The following is a 21726-nucleotide window of genomic DNA, read 5'->3' as shown; positions in this document are numbered from 1 at the left end:
AGCACTTGACCATAAGCAAGGCGTCCGCAGTGTCAGACACCCAAACTGAATTCATCCGTCAGTTTGACCGCGGTGGTCTCCTTTACCGGTCTTCTGGTTTGGCACAGCTTGTTGATACGCTAGAAGAGTCGTTCACGGTTTTCTTTAGCTCTAGCAAAATTGAAGCAGCTAGCATGTGTGACTTTGCAGCATTCTTGCAAATTGTGGAAATCCCTACACTTGGGTGTAGTAACCATGCAGAGGACTTCACACTTGTGATTGTGAAGTTTTATGTTTTGCTTCGTTTTCGTTTTTATGCAAAGTCATTGAACCAAGACAGAAGCACTAAACATGATCAGAAAAAGCATTTGAAAATGAGGTGCACATAACTTCAGATAAAGTGCAACATTTCTAATTGCCCTATTCATTTCCCTCTTTTTTTTGCATACACTTGGTCTTATTTATCATGCTTTCTTGTGCAGTGTGTTCCCTTGTACTTTATTACATTTTTATTGTTTCATGACCTTGGACTTTTTTATTTCATCTGATCTTACAAATGAACAGTTTTACAATGTTACAAATGAGCAGTACACTTATCTGTGTACTGATGTTTTCATTGACTTTTCTTATGCCTCATGTGTTATAATCTGTCGCTAATATTTTCTTTTTTACTTTGATTCTTGCTTTCGCCCATGTTGCAGTCACTTGTTCTTGCTTGTACATTCTGGTGTCCACACATTTTTTTTTACTTCTGTTCATTTTTGTTGCTGCTATTGTGGGTGTATGTAGGATGGAAGTTATTTTTGTTGTAACCATTTAGATCGAGTTTTCTGTATTTTTGTGTCGATTGTACCCTGTAAAAATGATTTGGAAATACAGCACGCAACTTGGTCCAGCAGTTGTTTATTACTCTGTGCCTCCGCGATCGTATCACTAATCTTATCTAGACCTTCGCCCCGTTGTCACTGCGCATTTAATCGTAATATACGAGCCTCCTCGGTTAATCCTTTAAAGTGTCTGAAAATATGCGTCCGTTAGCCAAGCTGTCTTTGAATATCAGAACTAGAGCGGATGCAGTAGAGCGGATCCGATTCTCCCAGAGACATTATAAAAGCACCATAAAAATGGGGAAAATGCCGACTATCTGTGAACAGCATGCTTACCGCAAGCGAGCGTGACATCTTTTTTCTTTCTTCCGAGGAACAGTCTTGAGGTAATAGTCAACAGAACTTGCGGCTTCCCAACGGCGTGCTCCGTTGCGGAGCAGACGAAATGTCCCCGCCGCCGCGGACTAGCGAAGCGGGTCGTCTCGGCGGGGACTGCTCCGCGTGCCGTGAGATGGCACTGCATGTAAGAGGGATGCTGAGAGCTGGTTGGGAGAGGAGGGTATCATCGCTGAGGCGACCCGTTTTGCGCCCGTGCACGACTGTAGATATAGTCTTAAACAGAGCTCAGCATACGCAAGCCTTTTTTTTTTTCTTCAGGACGCTTTTATAAAAACCTTTGCTGTGCCTGTGTTCTACTGTTACCCATAGCTTTCACTTGGTCTAAGGCGCACCTATTTCTCACACTTTGCGTTTCTGCTTCTGTTTCATTTGGAACTTAGCCATATACCTTGTTATTGGGCCGAGGCCCACCATTGACGATGCGGGTGCTGCATTCACCGCGAATCACGACCTCACTTCACTCTGGCGAAGAGAAGTGGATGGTTGAATGCATTGCTTTTAACCGCGACTTTGTGTTTTCTATTTTGAATAGCGCTGTTTTGCCTTCATGTGTGCAAACTTCTGAAGACTACTTCTGAACTTCTGAATCCATTGACAGCATGTCACAGTGTGCAACGTACGCTACATACATGGTTCCACTGTCATCTCACTGTCTTTGTTGTTGTGACTGTTTTTATTTGTTTACGCCCATGGGGTTAGAATGAACACCAACTACGAATGTTTACATAAAAAGCATAATTTTTTTGTTTCCACGTGGGGGCATCGTTCACAACAAAGAAATATGCGAACAGGCCTTTAAGTACGACGTACTTGCGTACATGTGGGGGAAGTTGCCATCATTACATTTAAGAATGTGCGCTGTGTTGTCTGAATTTTAAAAGATCCAAGATAAAGCTGAGAAGTTCAGTTCTGTTTTCTGTCCGTTATTTCTACTGATTGATTGATTTGTGGCGTTTAACGTCCCAAAACCACCATATGATTATGAGAGACGCCGTAGTGGAGGGCTCCGGAAATTTTGACCACCTGGGGTTCTTTAACGTGCACCCAAATCTGAGCACACGGGCCTACAACATTTCCGCCTCCATCGGAAATGCAGCCGCCGCAGCCGGGATTTGAACCCGCGACCTGCGGATCAGCAGCCGAGTACCTTAGCCACTAGACCACCGCGGCGGGGCCCGTTATTTCTACTCCAATCTATTTCGTGACCAGTTGGTTTTGCGCGTTTGGCCAACGCATTCGACGAAACCTTCTTTCTTACATCATACATGCGCCGCTCAAGCCATTGCTAAAGATTACTTCTCTCACCAAGGTACGTTTTAACCACAGCCTGCGCTACCACCACCCACTCCCGAGTGTCCGTGTTAGTTGTCCTCATGTCCGTTCCCAACTATACGAGTTTCAGTCTGCAACTGTCGACTTCAGCTCACGGGGTTCCTTGCTTATAGATTACGTCTGTAGAATAGGCCCATAGCCACTTGTCCTCTATATTGTTATGAGCTACAGGCGAAAACGTGGTCAGCCTCAAAAACTGATTCACCTTCTAACAGCTGCCGGGAAATGTCATACAGCTTATGAATGAAGCTGTAAAAACTGGACACTGGTATTTTTACTGAAACATGGAATTGCAATTTAGATCACGGTAAGCAAGACCTGGCTAGTGTAGCTACAATGGGGAGATGTGATGAGCGCAGCACTTAATCGCTTCCCGGAGAAGCCTTTCTGCACACCGATGCCGCTAAAGGGATGATGGCAGCGGCGCAAGTAGTGAGCGGCACACTTTGCAAGGTTTTTCTCAGGTGCGCCGCTTTTTTTCTTCCTTCATAGGCGGTACCTGCTTTACAAGCACATTGTCAATCGGTTCTTGCACTGGGTTTCTCTGAAATGCCTGAAAATGTCAACAACAAAAAAGAAGACCCAGCGTCGCTGCATTGTGCCTGTCCACAAAACTTGATGCCTTAGCTCAGCCTCTTAGAGTCCCAAGGGTGGCAACGTGGATGACTTAGGGGAGGAGTCTCTTTCGTCTGTAGAAAAAATGCTGCACGAGACGGAATATGATGAGGAAGACTACGAAAGACTTCCATCTGATGCACTAGCAGTGTCTGTCGCTCGTGAAACGTACACTGCTTGGGCGGCGGATGGTCGTCCTGTATATTATGTGGCAAACTATGCTGCGAGAAATCTAGTACTTCGGAATAATCATGATGAGTGCAAGAACGCCTGTCTTGTATCCAGTGTTGACAGTTACGCATTACAATTAACACCGCTACTGGTATAGCATCACCCTAACCGGGCAGCATGCTCATTCAAGGGCGGCCGGTTGGCGCACGGTGCACTTACTATTGTGATCGAGCCCGGTAGGGATCGCGTTTTTCGATCGCGATGGACATATTTGTAGAAGCAGCAGAATTGAGCCAATAATCCAAAAATTTCACCTAAGTGGCTCGATGTCAATCGAATGTGCATCGTGTGACAACGTTGGAGAACTTGTGCAATAAATATTAAGTTTGTGCCGCAGAGAAACTTTCCTCATGTGAAATTCCACCTATAGCTACAACTCGAAATAAGGCATGTGCGTGCACATGACTGTTTTTGCGTTTGCCTTGCAATTGTAACAGAGAGGTTGTGGCTGCATGTAGCTGTAGAATGCCCGGTTGCTGCCCACAAAGCGAGGAATCCGCTTGCACTGTGCTTTGTAAGGCTATGCACGTTAAACAGGAATGTAAATTTGTGCAAGCTTCTCCCGTCACCCACGGCCAGTTTTTAGATGCAAACAGTTTCGCGCATTTTCTTGGAGCGAAAATACATTTCCTCACCGCAAGCACGCCTCAACGCCCATTTTATGCTTCAATTTGACACAGAATGACTCATTACCTTTTACAAAAGCAGTACGTTCAGCCCTCGTCATTTTCATATAGCTCGCCATAGCAGACGACGCCGGCAGTCAAGCATTGTATGAAAAGCCTAACACTTTTTCGGAGCAGTTATCATTTCGGGCAGTCAGTCAAGAAGCTGCAGTAGTATTTTACTGGTATTATTGAAGTGCAGCAACAATAATAAAAGAAGAAGACATGAAAGTGGCTGCAGACTGAGCGCGAGGGGCCTGGCAAAGCAATCCAACCCTGCACATCACAGGGATATCTCCACATGGTGGCGCCACGGCATGCCCTTGCACCCATAGCAATCTACAACATTGTATCAGCGAAATAATTTCTTTCAAAATTTTAGTATGACATACCGGTGCAGTGTAAACACTGTGTCACTTCGTGCGTCCCGTGGTAATTGGTGCGATTCGAATAAATAGTCGCAATACCATAGCTATACTTCATCACAAACTAAAATAAATGTATTCTACGATTTTTCATACAACCATAACTTAGTCTTACAGATTAAAATACGGTTTTCATTTTAGAAAACATGTTTCAGTTTCAGAGAGGTTTACCAGTAGTTGTAAAAACGAGCACAACTCTCGAACAGAACCAGATAGAGATGTCATTTTTGGTGCGGAACAATTCTGTGTGTTGGTCAATTCTTAAAGCATTAAATAGTGAAGTTAAAAAGTTTCTCATTAAAAGAAAAACATGTTTTTCAAGACTGGCAACACACCTTAATGCCTCTGATGACATCAGCTTCATAGGCTGTTCATTCTTAACTCGATAAAACTATCAAGATGCCGTCCCTGTGTATAGGAATTGCATGAATGGAATTGAACTGCCAGGTCGTTCCCAGAATCAGAATGGTGTTTCTTTTATCACGAGGAATTGAAAGTAATAAAATTACGGCAAGTTCTAATTCTCCTGAATGAAATTGGAATGGAGGCACCCATTCCACAACACTGGTAGCTTCCTCAGTGAGGTAATATCTAAATAGTTAAGCCTACGCATAAACTTGGTGGCTTCCCTGGCCTACACATCAGTGGGCAGAGGGGGGGTACCTCAGTACGCCGTTGTGGTTCCAAGGCCTGAAAAATGTCAAGAAGTACTGTCCTTTATTTTCATTATGAATGGTGTTGGCTATTTATCGGAAGATTTATTGCTGCCCATACAAATATGAGGACTGGTAGCTAATCTGGTGTATCCAGGGCAAATAAGAAGAGTTAGCAGAGCTAGATGCCTGTTGATCTACCATGATGTTACATGCATTCATTATGAGCTTAAATTGGGCTAACTACCAGCAACTGTTGCAAAAGTGTGATGCTTTTTGAAGCAACCTTTATTAGAATAAAACATAAAGAGATGGTCTTCTTGACTTGAACTACAAATGCTTCTTGCCAGGGTATACTGAATAAGAATGCCAGTCTTCTTGACTTCAATGACAAATGCTTCTTGCCAGGGTATACTGAATAAGAATGCCATAGTCTTCTTGACTTCAATGACAAATGCTTCTTGCCAGGGTATACTGAATAAAAGTGCCAGAGTCTACTTGACTTCAACGACAAATGCTTCTTGCCCGGGTATAATGAATAAGAGAGCCGTACTCTTCTCGACTTGAACGACAAATGCTTGTTGCCAGGGTATGCCAAATTCATGTACTTTTTATGATAACCCATAGTCTACTTGACTTCAACGACAAATGCTTCTTGCCCGGGTATAATGAATGATAAGAGAGCCATACTCTTCTTGACTTGAACGACAAATGCTTGTTGCCAGGGTATGCCAAAGTCATGTACTTTTTATGCTAACCCATAAATCTTCAGGGTACGGTCCATAGAGACAGAGGCCACGTTGCGGGCACGATGAGTGAATCGCACACCTGTCGCCAAAGCTGTGTGGTCTGAAAATATCTTGAGTGTGTCCCACTGCTTGCAGAGGTAGAGACGAACATCTGTCCCTGCAACTGCCAGGTAGGTACCACTCTGGTCAAAGTACAAATCTCGCACTTCATAGCCATCGTCTAGAGCAATGGTTTTAAAGTTTTTCAGCTTGCGCAAATCCCACAGCTTGACAGCAGAATCACTTGCTGCAGTGGCTAGGTAATAACCATTCTCTGAAAATGCCAGAGCAGTGATGGAGCCAGTGTGACCTGGGAAGTTGGCAACATTGGTGCGCTCTTTCAAATCCCAAATTTTTACTAAGGCATCTGATGTGCCCGTGCCCAAAATGAGACCATCAGGATGGAACTCGGCTGCTGTTAGGGCGCAGTTGTCAAGCACACGAGCCAGGACACGGCCAGTGTGAAGGTCAGAGAAAGCCCAGTGCTGGTCAGTTGATGTTGACAGCAGGTAGTCGCCAGTTGCATGCAAGCTGAGGCCAGAAACTGGTCCCTCGTGAGCACGAATAATCTGAGTTGTCTGTGCAGATGGGATGTTCCACACACGTACTGTAGTGTCTGGTGATGCTGTCACTGCTGTGTCTTCATCTGGGTGGAACACTACTGATGTCACCTGCAGAAAAATAATAAATTAAATGTAAGCTCACAAGCTTGCACAAATAATCTCGCAATGGTGCACTGCACTGTACAGACAGCCTTTACCTTAAGCCAAAATCCGAAAGCTCAAATTTGATTCCAATTAATTTGGCATCACAACTGAACCAGAAGTTATCATGCACTTTTGTACAAGAGTGAATGCCTACCTTGAACAAGAAAATGAATAAAAGAAAAATCAAACCAAAAGTCAGGCCCAAACTCCTTATATGAAATGTACATTGAAATTTCTAACCAAGTTCGATACCCTAGCTTTACTATTTGACAAACATTACAAAGCTCTATATTTCGCAAACACACACACATTATATAAATAAATTATATATATATATATATATATATATATATATATATATATATATATATATATATATATAATGAAGTCTTGGTAGTCTTGGTTGCGACAGCGTTTAATTCAGGAAAGACCTCGCAAAACGAACGGGCAGAGCCAGTACACAGACGATGACGATGATGATGACCCAGAGTGGCAATGAGGACAAAGAGACAAGCGGATGATGGTGATTATGATCATGCAGGAATGAGGACGATGTAAGTAACAAATGCCCAGACTGATTCCCCCCACTTGGAAGCGGACACCCTGGCCGCCGTAAGTCAAAGTGACGAGGAACGTCGCGTGAAAGGTTTCATGCGACAAACGTGGACAATCTCTGTGCTGCAGTAGCGGCGGTCTATTGGGGCGACGAGTGGTGTCACACGATAATTAACCGGCGAAGTTTGTTCTAAAACAATGTATGGCCCGATGAAGCGTGGTTGGAATTTGTCACAGAGACCAGGAGTGCGAATAGGTGTCAAAAGCAGCACCTCGTCACCAGGTTGGAAAGACACAACGCGGTGGGATTCGTCATAGATGATCTTCTGCTCGTGCTGTCTCGCTTCAGTATTGATGCAAGCCTGATGGCGAGACTGGGCCAGGCGGGAAATGTATTCTTCGCTAGAAGACTGACATGAATTCCCATGGCTGCTAAAGAAGGAGACGTCGAGAAAGGTAGTCAGGGTGCGTCCGTACACGAGGTAAAACGGTGAGTAGCAAGTTGTTCGCTGAACGGCAGTGTTGTAAGCGAATGTCAGGAATGGTAAAAGAGTACCCCCGTTTTTGTGGTCGGGTTGGACGTAAATGGCTATCATGTCTGCAAGGGTTCGGTAAAATCTTTCTGTGAGACCATTTGTCTGAGGGTGGTAGCTTGAAGCTGCCTTGTGAGTAGTTCCAAAAGCGCACAGTACTTCATTTACCATTTGTGATAAGAACACTTTGCCGCGATCACTAAGCAGTACACGAGGAGCCCCATGACGCAGGATTATGGCGTGAAGAATAAAGTCAGCAACTTCCACAGCTGAGCCTGTAATAACAGAGGAAGTCTCAGCGTAGCGTGTCAGGTAATCAACGGCGGTCACTATCCATCGTTTGCCAGCAGATGTGACGGGGAGAGGCCCGTAAAGGTCAACACCTACAATTTCGAAAGTCATTAAAGGGCACGGAAGTGGCTGTAGAGGTCCAGCAGGTGCAGACGTGGGGAGTTTACGACGCTGGCATGGGTAGCAGGAACCGACGTACCGAGCTACACTAGAAGAAAGGCCAGGCCAGTAATAACGACATCGAATGCGGTCAAAAGTTTTTTTAAAACCAAGATGACCAGCAGTCAAGTCGTCGTGGAAGGCTTCGAGCACCTGAAGTCGAAGAGAGCGTGGCAGTACAGGAACCCAGCGCTGACCATCAGGGTGGTAGACGTGGCGGTAGAGAACCCCATTGTCCAGCTTAAAGTGCAGGAGTTGACGACGCAGTCCCGCGTTTAGTGGATGAGAAACTCCCAAAAGGTGGTCCATCATGCGTCTGCAGTATGAATCGGACCGCTGGCTCATCGTCCGAAAAGGGCTGCGTTATCGATGCGAGCGTATGAACTTTGGTAGATGTGGCGGTTGAATTCTCACCAACGCTCATATGGGTAGTTGGAAGTGGGCAACGAGATAAAGCATCGGCGTCTCGATGTTTTCTGCCTGACTTGTAAGTTATGTCAAAGTCGTACTCCTGCAAGCGTAGTATCCACCGACCCAAGTGTCCGGACAAGTTCTTCAGTGTAGAAAGCCAGCATAAGGCATGGTGGTCCGTAACCATTGTGAAGTGACGGCCGTGGAGATAGGGACGGAACTTCTGGACCGACCAAACCACAGCCAAACACTCTTGCTCAGTTATAGTGTAGTTCTTTTCAGCAGGGGTGAGTACGCGACTGGCATATGCAACAACTTTCTCTAGGGAGAACTTGTCGCGTTGTAGAAGAACGGCTCCTATACCAAAGCCGCTAGCGTCGGTATGAAGGATAGTCAATGCGGCTTCGTCAAAGTGGCAGAGCAGAGGTTCAGACGTGAGTGGCCGCTTCAACAGCTCGAATGCCGTTTGACATTCTTCAGACCACAGAAAGCGGACGTTCGAAGCGAGTAGTTGGTGTAACGGAGCAGCAATAGAAGCGAAGTTCTGGATAAACCGGCGAAAATAGGAGGCGAGGCCAAGGAAACTGCGAAGCTCTTTTGGTTTTTCGGGACGCGGAAAGTGAAGGACTGCAGAAATCTTGTCAGGGTCGGGCCGGATGCCATCTTTGCTAACGACATGTCCTAAGACCTTGATAGATTTGCTAGCGAAAAAGCATTTCTTAGTGTTTATTTGAAGCCCGGCGCCGGCAAGGCATGTCAGAACTTGATCCAGTCGTTCTAGGTGCTCAGGAAACTTTGACAAAAAGATAATAATGTCGTCCAGGTAGCAAAGGCAACTTTTCCATTTCAGGCCGCGCAGCACGGTATCTATCATGCGCTCAAAAGTCGCGGGTGCGTTGTAGAACCCGAAAGGCATCACGTTGAATTCTATAGCCCGTCGGGGGTTGCAAACGCCGTTTTCTCTTTATCGTCTTCATGCATGGGGATCTGCCAGTACCCAGAACGCAAGTCGATGCTTGAAAAAAATTCCGCGCTTTGTAGGGAATCAAGGGCGTCGTCAATGCGTGGCATAGGGTACACGTCCTTGCGTGTGATCTTATTGAGCGCCCAGTAGTCCACGCAAAAACGCACAGAGCCATCCTTTTTGCGGACCAAAACAATAGGAGACGACCAAGGGCTAGATGAAGGACGGATGACTTCCCGTTTAAGCATGTCCACAACGTTTTCTTCTATAATTTTTCTTTCAGCTAGGGACACGCGGTAGGGTCGGCGGTGTGCGATAGATGTCCCAACAGTTTGAATTCGATGTGCTGTAGTATTAGTGCGGCCCAGCTTAGACGAGCAAAAATCGAAAGAATTTGCATGTTTCTGTAACAATGCGAGCAGCTGCTGCCTCTGTGAATATGTCAATTCGCTGCTGATAGCGGTGGTAAAGGCGGAGGAAAAAACATGCTCACGGAGGGAAGGTTCTTTGGATGCGATGGCCTGAAGTGGCGTGACAAATACAGGCTAGAAGTCGGCAACACGGGCCATAGTAGTGCCCTGTGGCAGTAAGATCTTCTCCGATGTAGAGTTGACAGCGGTGACAAGTGCAGAGCCATTGCAAAAACGAACGACACCGGACGGAAAAACTATACCTTTACGAACGCAAAGTGGTGACGATGAGACCAATACATCACCGTGATAGATGTCATTGGACGTAATGCCGACAATTTGCCCTTGTAGTGGAGGCAGTTCGATGTCTTTCGCAGCGACCAGACGAAGTGGCTTGTGATTGTCGTCGTCAAGCATGTAGTAGGTGTCAGCGAGGTGAACGACACGTTGTCCACAACAAATCGCCGCGGAAGCGGATGATAGAAAATCCCACCCTAAAATTCGTTGGTGAGAGCAGTGGGACAGGACAGCAAACTGGACATGATGGCAAATGCCGTCGATATCAACACACGCACAGTACAAAACGCGGAAGGGCGAATGACGTTCCCCTGGGCAGCGACTAACGTGGGGCCATCGTAAGGCGTCATTACTTTCCTTAAATGTTCACACAAATCAGCACGCATCACAGACAATGTCGCACCTGTGTCCACCAAAGCATCGACTTGCACTCCTTCCACTTCCACAGAAAGCATGTTATTTGGGCCTGATGGAGGAATTTCAGTTCTAATTCCGAATGCAGTTTTTCCTCCACAAACTGCATCACTTAGTTTCCCGAATGAATATCAGATAAGAATAAGGCGGGCCGAAGTGGAGAAGTGAAACGGCGGAAGGGCGAAGGCGAGCGGTGTCTCGTGTTTCGGTTGTTTCGTGGTGCAGTCGATGCCGGAGGAGATGGAGACCGGTGCGGGGGAGACGAATTACGCCGACCTTGATAAGATGCCCCAGTGTACGAATCCCATTCGCGCACGTCGTTCCGACGCTCATCTTGCTGGCGCTTTCGGCAGAAACGAGATATGTGGCCGCGATAGCCACAGTAGTAGCATACAGGGCGAGACGAGCGCCACTGTGGGGAATAGAAGGCATTCGGGGCACCTGAAGATAGTGCGGTCAGGTGGGCTGGAGGGTCAGGGAGCACGGAATGGTAGTTTACCGGGGGAGCGGCAGCAACTGATGCGTAGGATGGACACAGCAATGTCGCGTGGGCGTCGCTGGGAGGCACGGCAGCAACTTCAGGGTACGTGGGTATGGGGCGTGAAGCAGGTGGCTGTATGGGCGCAACGCCGGTCAGCGATGTAAGTTCCTCCCTGACGATGTCACGCAAGGGCACTCCCGAAGACTGTGTAGGACGTGGTGTAGGAGGTGCGAAGCCCATAGACCGCAATTCTTCACGTATAATGTCCCGGATGAGGTCACGCAGGTGGCCATGAGACGTAGAGTGGTGGTCGTCAATGTCTGGTTGCAGGCGAACAGAGTCCAGCGTATCAAGGCGCTGGCATGTCATCACGACATCAGCGATGGTAGCTGGGTTTTGGACAGCAAGTGCATTAAAGGCAACAGGCCCAATGCCTTTCAATATGTGGTGCACTTTGTCCGATTCCGGCATGGATTGATTGACACGCCGGCAAAGTGCGAGGACATCCTCGATGTATGAAGTCTACGATTCACCAGGATGTTGTCGGCGAGTATCAAGTGTCCTCTTCGCGACGGCGGATCAAATGTCCGGGGTCCCAAAAACGTGTCGCAGCTGCTGCTGGAAGGTAGCCCAGTCGGGTAGGTCAATGACATGGTTAAAATACCATGTCTTTGCGACTCCGGTCAGATAAAAAGGGACGTAATGCAGTTTGGCGGCCTCGTCCCACCGATTAACACACTTACGCGGTCGTAGTCGTCGAGCCAGTCTTCTACGTCTTCTTCATGAAGACCAGCGAAGAGCGGGGGTTCCCGCTGATGTCCGTGTATGTAAATAGGAGGGGCAGCTTGCGTCGGTGCGTGGTTGATGACATCAGCTCCGGTAGGCTCGGTCTGGGACATGCTGCCTGACAGTGGGCGCAATCGGCGGCCTGAACGAAGCTCCAGCGGGTAGAGCGGGCTGCGGGAGGTAAGAGGACCGAAAATCCACCTCCACCACGTATGAAGTCTTGGTAGTCTTGGTTGCGACAGCGTTTAATTGAGGAAAGACCTCGCAAAACGAACGGGCAGAGCCAGTACACAGACGATGATAATGACCCAGAGTGGCAATGAGGACAAAGAGACAAGTGGATGATGGTGATTGTGATCATGCAGGAATGAGGACGATGTAAGTAGCAAATGCCCACAATATATATATATATATACATACATATATACTGGTGGTGCTGACTGACACTCCGTTTAATTCACATGTATAGCCAATAAAGTGGCTGGGGGGATAGCGGCCGTGGTAGCTCAATGGTGGAGCATCAAACGTGCTATTCGAAGATCCCAGGTTCAGCTCCTGCCCTCGGCAAGTTTTCAACCACTTTTTTGTTCCTGACATCTCCATTACACTTCGGTCTAATAACTTCCCCTATACTTTCATTGGCATTATTGCCTGTTAGATCTCATTAATATTGTATTAAACATGAAAAAATTGGCCCTGCACGTCTTTCCTTAATTCATTAATGAGGGTCTCGTACTGGCAGACTTGGTATCTTTAGGTTGTTTACGAGGGACTATTGGTCAGCTGCCAGCTCGTAATAAATTCACGTGCTATGTGATGCCAAACAGGCTCATAAAGTGTGTGCCACACTCGCCGCTGCCACCGCAACTGGTGGCGCTGACTGACACTTCCATGTTTAATTCACATATCAAACAGGCTCATAAAGAGTGTGCCACACTCGCCGCCGCCACGGCAACTGGTGGCGCTGACTGACACTCTCATGTTTAATTCACATATATAGCCAATAAAGTTGCTTGGCGGATAGCTGCCATGGTAGCTAAGTGATAGAGCATCGAACGCATCATCCGAAGGTCACAGGTTTGGCATCTGCCTACGGCAAGTTATCTTTTCACCCACTTTTCTTTCTTGACATTTAATAGTTGACTGCGCCATTGTACGGCATAAACGAGAGAGACAGCACACTTGCTGCGGGCCGGCTGTTTTAATCTGACTTTCTTTTGTTCCCTCTCCATATAGCCGCCTGGGTGCCCGAGCCCCAGTGTCTTTCTTGGTCATGACACTCGGCCATGACTGCAAAGCGTGCGGAGAAGCTGCCAATGCTTCGGGTGGCCGGTACTGGCTGAATCGCGGTGGTCGGTCTTGGCCACGCTGTGCCTTTGTGTGAAAATATTCTTGTGTGTTTTCCCGAGGTTGGAATTGGCTCTGTCGCTGCGGTTGGTCACAGTGCCACGTTTACTGAAATTGTGCCAACGATGTCTCAAGTAAGTGGTACTGGCTGTGCCTGGGTGGTCTCTCTTCGGCACGCCATGACAGGTCGTGTCACGGTATCAATGAGTCAGGTGGCCTGCGATGGCAGCATCTTTGCAGCCACAGGTCTTGACAACTTTTCCGTTTCACTGGCTTATTTGGTGATCTCTCTAACAGTGAACATTGACTGTGGCATTGTGGCTGCTTGTCTCTCAGCCACGCTGGCATCTGACATGTGAAACTGCCGATGTTGACTCAGGAGGGTGCATCAGTAGTCGGACGTGTCTTCCACTTCACATCAATGCAGAACCACGACGCGAGCAAGTCTTAATGTATGGTGCTGCTGAAACAGGGGCGTGTAACCAGTGTGCGTTACACGTATTTAAAGACACATGTAAGGGGTCCAATAGTTGTGGTCTTGTTGCAAGGAGGACAATAGAATGCATGGACATGTCTTCCATGTGGTTAGTCGCGTTGGTCGAATTAGATTCCTTGATCCCAACCAACAGGTGGTAGCCATCCACACATCCGGGTTGTGACGGCTCTCGAGTCAGCAGTAGCTATCCCGATGGTCCTGAGATGATGGCTGTGGTGAACTTGTTCGGTTCCTTGACTTGGAGCGAGTCTGGCACTGGACTAACTGGAATCTGCCTCTCCTCAAGCACTGGTGAACATGGGGACCACATTGGCAAGAGCTGGGGTTTGTAGTTGGTATTTTTGTCAAGTGGTGCGGGAGTCGCAGAATCCTAAAAGTGTGGCATGAAGTCCTGCTGGCCGCTAGTATCGGTGTCGAGCATGTCTCCTTTCACGTGCGCAATTCTGTCTGCGCAGATGCTTCTGGGAACAGATGAACAATTGAGGTACTTCCCCTCACCACCTAGTTCTCCAAAAGTGGGCTGCTTGGGGTCTGGTAAATCTGCACTGTCGGTACAATCTCTTTCCCAAAATTGGATGCCGAGAGGTGCACTGTCGAGTTGTTGAGTTGCAGAGCTGACACCCGTGATAGAGCCTGGGTCGGAGGCAAGAAAAAGTGAGCGAAACACACACCTTAACCTGGCACACCATTCCAGCTAAGATTGTTGTCTGATGCCTTCGTAGTTGTGCCAGTCTTTAGCAGCATCACGAAGGCGTTCGATGGCCACCAGCCATTTCCGATGCTCTGGCCAGGCATTGCGGGTGCCGAGAGCACTAACCAATTGGATCCACAGGATGGCATTGTCCTGGGATCCACCAACCACTGATGGTAATGTGGAAATCAAGGAGCCAGTAGTCTACAAGGCGGAACGGTCTAGCTCCTGAGCCAGCAAGAACGTTGCCCACGTACCATCAGTGGGTAGGTCAGGTGAGAAGCTAGAGGAACCAGGGGAGACGGCTGTGGAGATAGCAGGGGTCCTGGTACTCAGGCTGGTGGTTGAGACCCCGCAGTTCGAAGGTGCCAAGCTCTGAAGTAGTTGGCCCAAGCGCGCAGCTTCGCTGATGATCTTAGCAGCATCGTCATGTGAGCCACCTGGAGAACCCTTGCTGGCAGCCGCGAAATATGCTGTCGTCGCTGCAATAAGCGAGGCAATATCATTCATCAGGGAAGTGTGGTGAAAGTACCATTGAGTTACCGAGGAGGCCTGGACCCCTTCCCAGGATGGTGCTCTAGCGCAGACAGGAAAGCGGGTGACGAGGAGGCTTAGATGCTGTCCTTGTTGAACACATGGTGACTGCGTCATGGGATCCATGCGACTGGGAGTATTGTCCCCTTTCCCACAGAAGAGAAGCGCGCGCAATGTCTTGGTGCGAAGTGGTATTGCGATACATATCATCATCATCAGCCTGACTGCGTACGCTGCAGGACAAAGGCCTCTCCCATGATCCGCCAGGTAACCCGATTATATATATATATATATATATATATATATATATATATATATATGCAGGCATGGTGGTGGAGTGGCCGTGGCGTTGCAAGTAGTTAAGTAGATCCTCCGTGAGCAGTCACGTGCTTTATTTCGACGTTTCAGCTAAAGTCTGGCCTTCATCGGAAATTCCTGATGAAGGCCATATTCTGGCCGAAACGTCGAAATAAACCACGTTGCAACTGCTCACGGAGAATCTACTTTATATATATATAATACTGATGAGTTTATACTCCATCTTACTAGTTTTTTTTTTTATCAAGTTGAATATTACAAAAACACTGAAGCTGAAATAGTCAGCCATAATATAATAAACTTATTATTCTCAATAGCTTCTTAATTAATTTCACATTAGCCAACAATACTTAGCAGGTGCCTTACTTTGAAATACCAAGCATTCCTAGAGAGGCTTCGTAACACACCGTGTGTGGAACATAAGTGGAATGTGAACATACAAGCCAAATACACTGCATCCAATAGAGACACTACATTATCAAAGAAAAGACTACTGGCTCTCTTCTGCAGTCTTCTTTCAAATGTGCCAATTTTCTCTTGCTTCTGTCAATCAAATGCTGTAAAGCATATATGATGATATATGGTGTTTTTTTGGCGCAAGGGCCATTTGATGGCCAAAGAGCGCCAGTTCATGAGACAGGAATGTGGACAATGATTGTGATTAGCGGCTGTATAAGGGTCATAAAATTCCTCGCAGTAAAGCGGGTAAAAACATACAATTAATAAAATCATGACCATGCCGTGAAAGGTGTGTGTGGTGCGAATAGATGGCAAAAGTTAATGATAATAAAAACGATGGTGGACATGTATGGCATTAGCACAAGTGCCTCACTCGTTCATACCCTTGCGTCCAAGGGCCGTGAGGCAAGTGCTTTATTGTGTAGCCACCGCAGCGAAAACCTCTCTGGAGAGGTCGTGCTACGGTATGCCCGGGTATAAGACATGAAAGCTATGAATTTCTTTTAAAAACGCTAACAATGATTTGTGACTAAAAAGCGGTTCCCTACCGACGAACATTGCAGGGTGTAAAGGTATATGTTGTCGGTAGGGTGAAGGAAAGTGTTGTTTTCTTAGAGTGTCCAATTGTTTGCACTGAATTAAAATGTGAAGAACTGTTAGTGCTTCACCACATCTGTCACACAATGGGGGATCGCCACCGGAGAAAAGATATGAGTGTGTCGTGTATGTGTGTCCTATCCTGAGCCTCGTTAATGTTACCTCTGTGTGACGTGATTTTGATACTGGTGGCCAATGGCCAAGGTGTGGCTTGATAACGTGTAGTTTGTTTTGTGTGTGTGTATCCCACTTGCTCTGCCAGTAGTCCCTGAGTTTTCGTTTGAGAGACGGCTTAAGATCAAGGGCCGGGATTGATAAAGGTGTAATGGCGGTGCTTTCGTGGGCGGATGCAGCAAGCTGATCCGCCATCATGTTGCCTTGAATCTCACGGTGCCCTGGCACCCAGCACACAACAACATGTCGGTTGAGTGTGTAGAGTGTGCATAAAATGGAGTAAAGTGAAACGAGGACAGGGTTTTTTTGTTTTTTAAGACTGCAGAGCCGTTACCACACTGAGGGAGTCTGTATAAATTACTGCTTTTTGTATTTGTGATTGTTTGATGTGTTTAGCTGCCACAAGTATCGTGTAAGCTTCGGCTGTGAAGATACTTGTGCCTGGATGTAGAGGGCCAGCATCCGAAAAGGAAGGACCAACAGCAGCGTAGGACACAGAGGAGTTAGACTTAGAGGCATCTGTAAAAAATTCAGGATGTGTGTATTTGTGTTGAGGTTCCAAGAAGTATGTTCGAATATGGGCAATAGGCGCATGTTTAGTAACTTCTAGGAAAGACACATCGCAATCTATAGTCTGCCACTGCCACGGTGGCGGGTATGCTACAGGAGCCATTAAACTGTGTTCGAGTGACACTCCAGTGTCCTCAGCTAGACCCTTCAGGCGAACTGAGAAGGGCTGCCTCAATGAAGGCCTGTTTTGAAAAAGAATGGAGCTCGACAAGTCATTAATAGTAGAGTATGAGGGGTGCCTCATGTCTGCTTTCACCTTAAGGAAATATACAAAGGACATGTAGGTTCTTTGCAGATGAAGCGACCACTCATTTGACTCAACGTAAAGGCTTTCTACGGGGCTGGTGCGAAAAGCACCCGTAGAAAGGCGGATGCCCGAATGGTGCACAGGGTCCAGCATCTTCAAAGCACTTTGAGTCGCAGACTGATAAACAATGGCCCCATAATCTAAGCGGGTGCGAATTAGGCTTCTATACAGGTTCATGAGGCATTTCCTGTCACTACCCCACGTAGTACGTGACAACACTTTTATAACATTCATGGCTTTTAAACATTTTGTTTTTAAATACTTTATGTGGGGTACGAAGGTCAACTTGTTGTCCAAGAGTAAGCCTAAGAATTTATGCTGGGCTTTGACGGACAGACGTTGCCAACTTGTTGTCCAAGAGTAAGCCTAAGAATTTATGCTGGGCTTTGACGGACAGACGTTGCCCATTCATTCGAATGTCAGGTTTCGAGTGCATGCCTCTCTTTCGAGAGAACAAGACACACGTGCTTTTTTGTGGGTTAAATCGAAATCCGTTTTCATCTGCCCATTTGGAGACCTTATTTAAACCCAGCTGAACCTGCCCCTCACACATGGCCAAGTTGCATGACTTGAAGCCAAGCTGAACGTCGTCGACATATGTACAATAGAACATATTACGGGGAATGGACAAGTGCAAAGAATTCATTTTAATAATAAAAAGTGTGCAAGTAAGCACACCACCTTGTGGCACGCCTGTTTCCTGGACAAATGTTTGAGAGAGCACACTGCCCAGACAGACACGGAATGTCCGGTTTGACAGGTAACTTTCGATTATATGAAACATTCTTCCGCGCACACCAAGGTGGGACAGGTCTCTTAGAATTCCGAAACGCCATGTTTTATCATAAGCCTTTTCGATATCGAGGAATACAGAGAGAAAATATTGTTTATGGACGAAGGCGTCTCTGATCTGTGCCTCGATACGAACAAGGTGGTCTGTGATGGATCTACTTTCTCGAAACCCGCACTGAAATGGGTCGAGCAAATTATTTGTTTCAAGAAAATGTACAAGTCGGCAGTTTATCATTTTTTCGAAGACTTTGCACAAGCAGCTTGTAAGTGCTATAGGCCTATAACTCGAGGGTAAAGAAGGGTCCTTGCCCTCTTTCAAAATGGGAATAACAATAGCCTCTTTCCAGGAGGTAGGAATAGTGCCAGAAGACCAAATAGCATTGTACAAACAAAGTAAGGTTTTTCGGGTTTCGTTTGGTAGGTTTTTTAACATTTCATACATCACACGGTCAGAACCTGGGGCAGAAGTACTGAAGGAGTTTAGAGATGTTCGGAGCTCAGCTAGACTGAAAGCTTGGTTATATGCCTCGTATCTAGTGGATTTGTGTTTGAGTTTCTGCTTTTCTATTCTTGTTCTGTATTTTTGGAAAGTGTCAGTATAGTGGGACGAGCTGGATACCTGTTTGAAGTGTGCACCGAGGAAGTTTGCCTGATCTTCCAAGGTATCACCCTGAGTGTTTACGAGTGGAAGTGTGTGTACTTGTTTTCCTGCTATCCTACCGACCATGTTCCAGACTTTAGCCTCCTGTGTGTATGAATTAACCCCTGATAAAAACTTCTGCCAGCTTTCTCTTCTGGCCTGCCGACGCGTTCTCCTGCCTTGAGACTTTATTTTCTTGAAGGTTTCAAGATTTTCGGCTGTCGGTGAATTCCGGAGCAGCCTTCAAGCTCTGTTTTGCTGTTCGCGCGCGTTTCGGCATTAAGAGTTCCACCATGGCACACATCGTTTTCCAGGGTGTCCATTTGTTTGTGGGATGCATTTTGTTGCAGCATCAATCAAAAACGCTGTGAAGTAGTTCACAGCAACATCAATGTTCAAAGTACAGATGTCATTCCAACCTAGACAAGCGATAGTATAAAACTGTTCCCAGTCGGCTCTGTTTATGAGCCACTTGGGAACACGTGGTGGACACTCAGTTACTGTCGTTGTGCTCAAAACTACGGGGAAGTGGTCACTTCCGTACAGATTACTGACGACTTTCCACTGGAGTAGAGGCACAAGAGATGGAGATACTATGCTCAGGTCTATGGAGGAGTAGGTGTTACTAGCGAGGTTATAATAGGTTGGTTCTTTTCGATTTAGGAGACACGCGCTCGATGAGATAAGGAACTGTTCGATCAGTCGACCTCACGCGTCATACCGAGAGTCACCCCATAGCCTGCTATGCGCATTAAAGTCTCCAAGGAGAACATAAGGCTCCGGAAGTTCATCAATTAAAGAGTATAAATCACGTTTTTGCAGCTGATAGCTAGGAGGAATGTAAATACTGCAGATTGTGATCAGTTTATCAAAAAGAACCGCTCGAACAGCCACTGCCTCAAGGGATGTTTGGAGTTGGAAATGTGTGCATGCAATTCCTTGATTTACTATGATGGCAACACCTCCGGATGATGTCATGGCATCATCACGGTCCTTTCGAAAAATAACGTATTTACGAAGAAAATTTGTGTGTTTTGAATTAAGGTGTGTTTCTTGTACACACAGCACTTTTGGTGAGTGTTCGTGTAAGAGTTCTTGGATGTCGTCAAGGTTCCTGAGAAGGCCCCTGACGTTCCATTGTATAATTTGAGTGTTCATGGTGAATGTAAAATAGTGCTGTGTGTACGAAAAGCGAGTGGCTGTTTAGACGGGGAATTTGAGTTCACTTAACAGGGCCGTCACCGGGCCCTGTTATTTGCTTTTTTGTTTTCTTGGCGCGCTCCAAGGAGCCACGCCGCTCTTTCGGCACCAGGGATACCGACGTATCCATTGCCTCCTCGGAGGCACTGGATGCCCGCACATGCGGGCTGTTAGTTCGGATTATGGGCCTCGCCTGGTGAGGGGAGGCCTTGAGACCCGAGGACTCTGGAGTCTCCGGTCTCTGTTTGGGAGTAGGCGGTGTAGCCTGGGCTACAGCCGTCTTGGGGGCAGGTGCCACAACCGCCGGCTCGGTATGCGCGGGCCGAAAGAGTGGCGAAGGCTGGTGCGGCGGTGCCCCCTGACGCGCCGCATCAGCGTATGTAGGTCCATAGAATGGAGTGACTCTTCGCCGTGCTTCATTAAATGTTATGTTCTCCTTTACCTTTAATGTAATTACTTCTTTTTCTTTTTTCCAGTATGTGCAGGAGCGTGAATATGCGGCATGGTTTCCTTCGCAGTTTGCACAGTGTGGCGGTTGTTTGCAGTTCTCAGACACGTGGCCTAGGACTCCACATTGTGCACAGGTCTGGCGACCACGACAGGTTTTAGAGCCATGGCCATACCTCTGGCATTGGAAGCAACGACGAGGGTTTGGTATATACGGCCTGATAGATGTCTTGGTGTACCCTGTTTGAATGGAATCTGGTAGTTTACTGGATGCAAACGTGAGTATTGAGTGTTTCGTCGGTATTTCCTTATTATCTCTTCTGATGATAATTCTCTGTACATTAGTGACGTTTTGGCTCTTCCACCCTTCCAAAAGTTCAGTTTCGGTCAGGTCAAGTAAGTCTGCGTCAGATACCACTCCGCGAGTGATGTTCATAGATCTGTGTGGTGTTACGGTGATCGGTACGTCACCAAACATTGAGAGGCTGTCTAGCTTTACAAATTGTGCTTTGTCCCGAATTTCGAGAAGAAGGTCTCCGCTAGCCATTTTGGTTACTTTGTATCCAGCCCCGAGAGTTTCAGTAAGACTTCTCGCAACTACAAAAGGAGATACGGTCCTGGCTTGCTTTCCGTTTTTTTTTCACAGTGAATGACGTGGAAGTGGGGAAAAGTTTCTATTGGCTGGTTAAAGAAATTTATGTCATCGGCGCGTACCCGCTTTAGGCCGGTACGATCAGACAGTAGAGGAAATGCTCCATGCATGCCGGTCTTAATTTTGTTCAGCAGCGTTGGCGGCCACCCACCACGGAGCCCAACAAGGAGACGCTGCAAGTTTGCAGGTGCTGAAAGCTTGCAGACGTCAGCCGTACAACACTGCCATAACCCAATGTGCCTAGACCAAGGTACGCTATTTGCACAGGGTTAACCCTTGCCGCCAGGAAAATTGGAAGTAAACAGAAGAGAGTAGAAGACAGGACAGATAGATAGTGAGAGATAAAGACGAAGATGTAGGGAGAAAGAGATAGGAAAAGGCGACTGCCGATTTCCCCTGGGTGGGTCAGCCCAGGGGTGCCGTCTACGTGAAGCCGGGGCCAAAGAGGTGTGTTGCCTCTGCCGGGGGGCCTTAAAGGTCCAATCACCCAGCATTCGCTCAACCCCCAGGATCCCCTTTTCCCCGGACACGGCAAAGCCACGCACGGCTAGGCGTGGGAGGGAGTCAAGACTCCCCCGTT

The 21726-nt window shown here is 47.1% G+C and overlaps 1 protein-coding gene across 2 annotated transcripts in view; it reads right to left on the bottom strand.

The window, feature by feature from the left end:
- Positions 1-5393: 5393 nt before the first annotated feature.
- Prp19 (pre-mRNA processing factor 19) overlaps positions 5394-21726 on the bottom strand; it is a 40176-nt gene continuing 23843 nt past the window's right edge. For both annotated transcript variants that reach the window (XM_037428614.2, XM_037428615.2), the window contains exon 3: positions 5394-6585. In XM_037428614.2, coding sequence (XP_037284511.2) covers positions 5875-6585 — 711 coding nt within the window. In that variant the 3' untranslated portion in view covers positions 5394-5874. The remainder of the gene's footprint in view (positions 6586-21726) is intronic.

Source organism: Rhipicephalus microplus, chromosome X, assembly GCF_043290135.1.
Source record: "Rhipicephalus microplus isolate Deutch F79 chromosome X, USDA_Rmic, whole genome shotgun sequence".
In the NCBI taxonomy this organism is placed as follows: Eukaryota; Metazoa; Arthropoda; class Arachnida; order Ixodida; family Ixodidae; genus Rhipicephalus; species Rhipicephalus microplus.
Note: the sequence above shows the minus strand (reverse complement) of the source record. Positions and strands in the feature narration are given on the sequence as shown.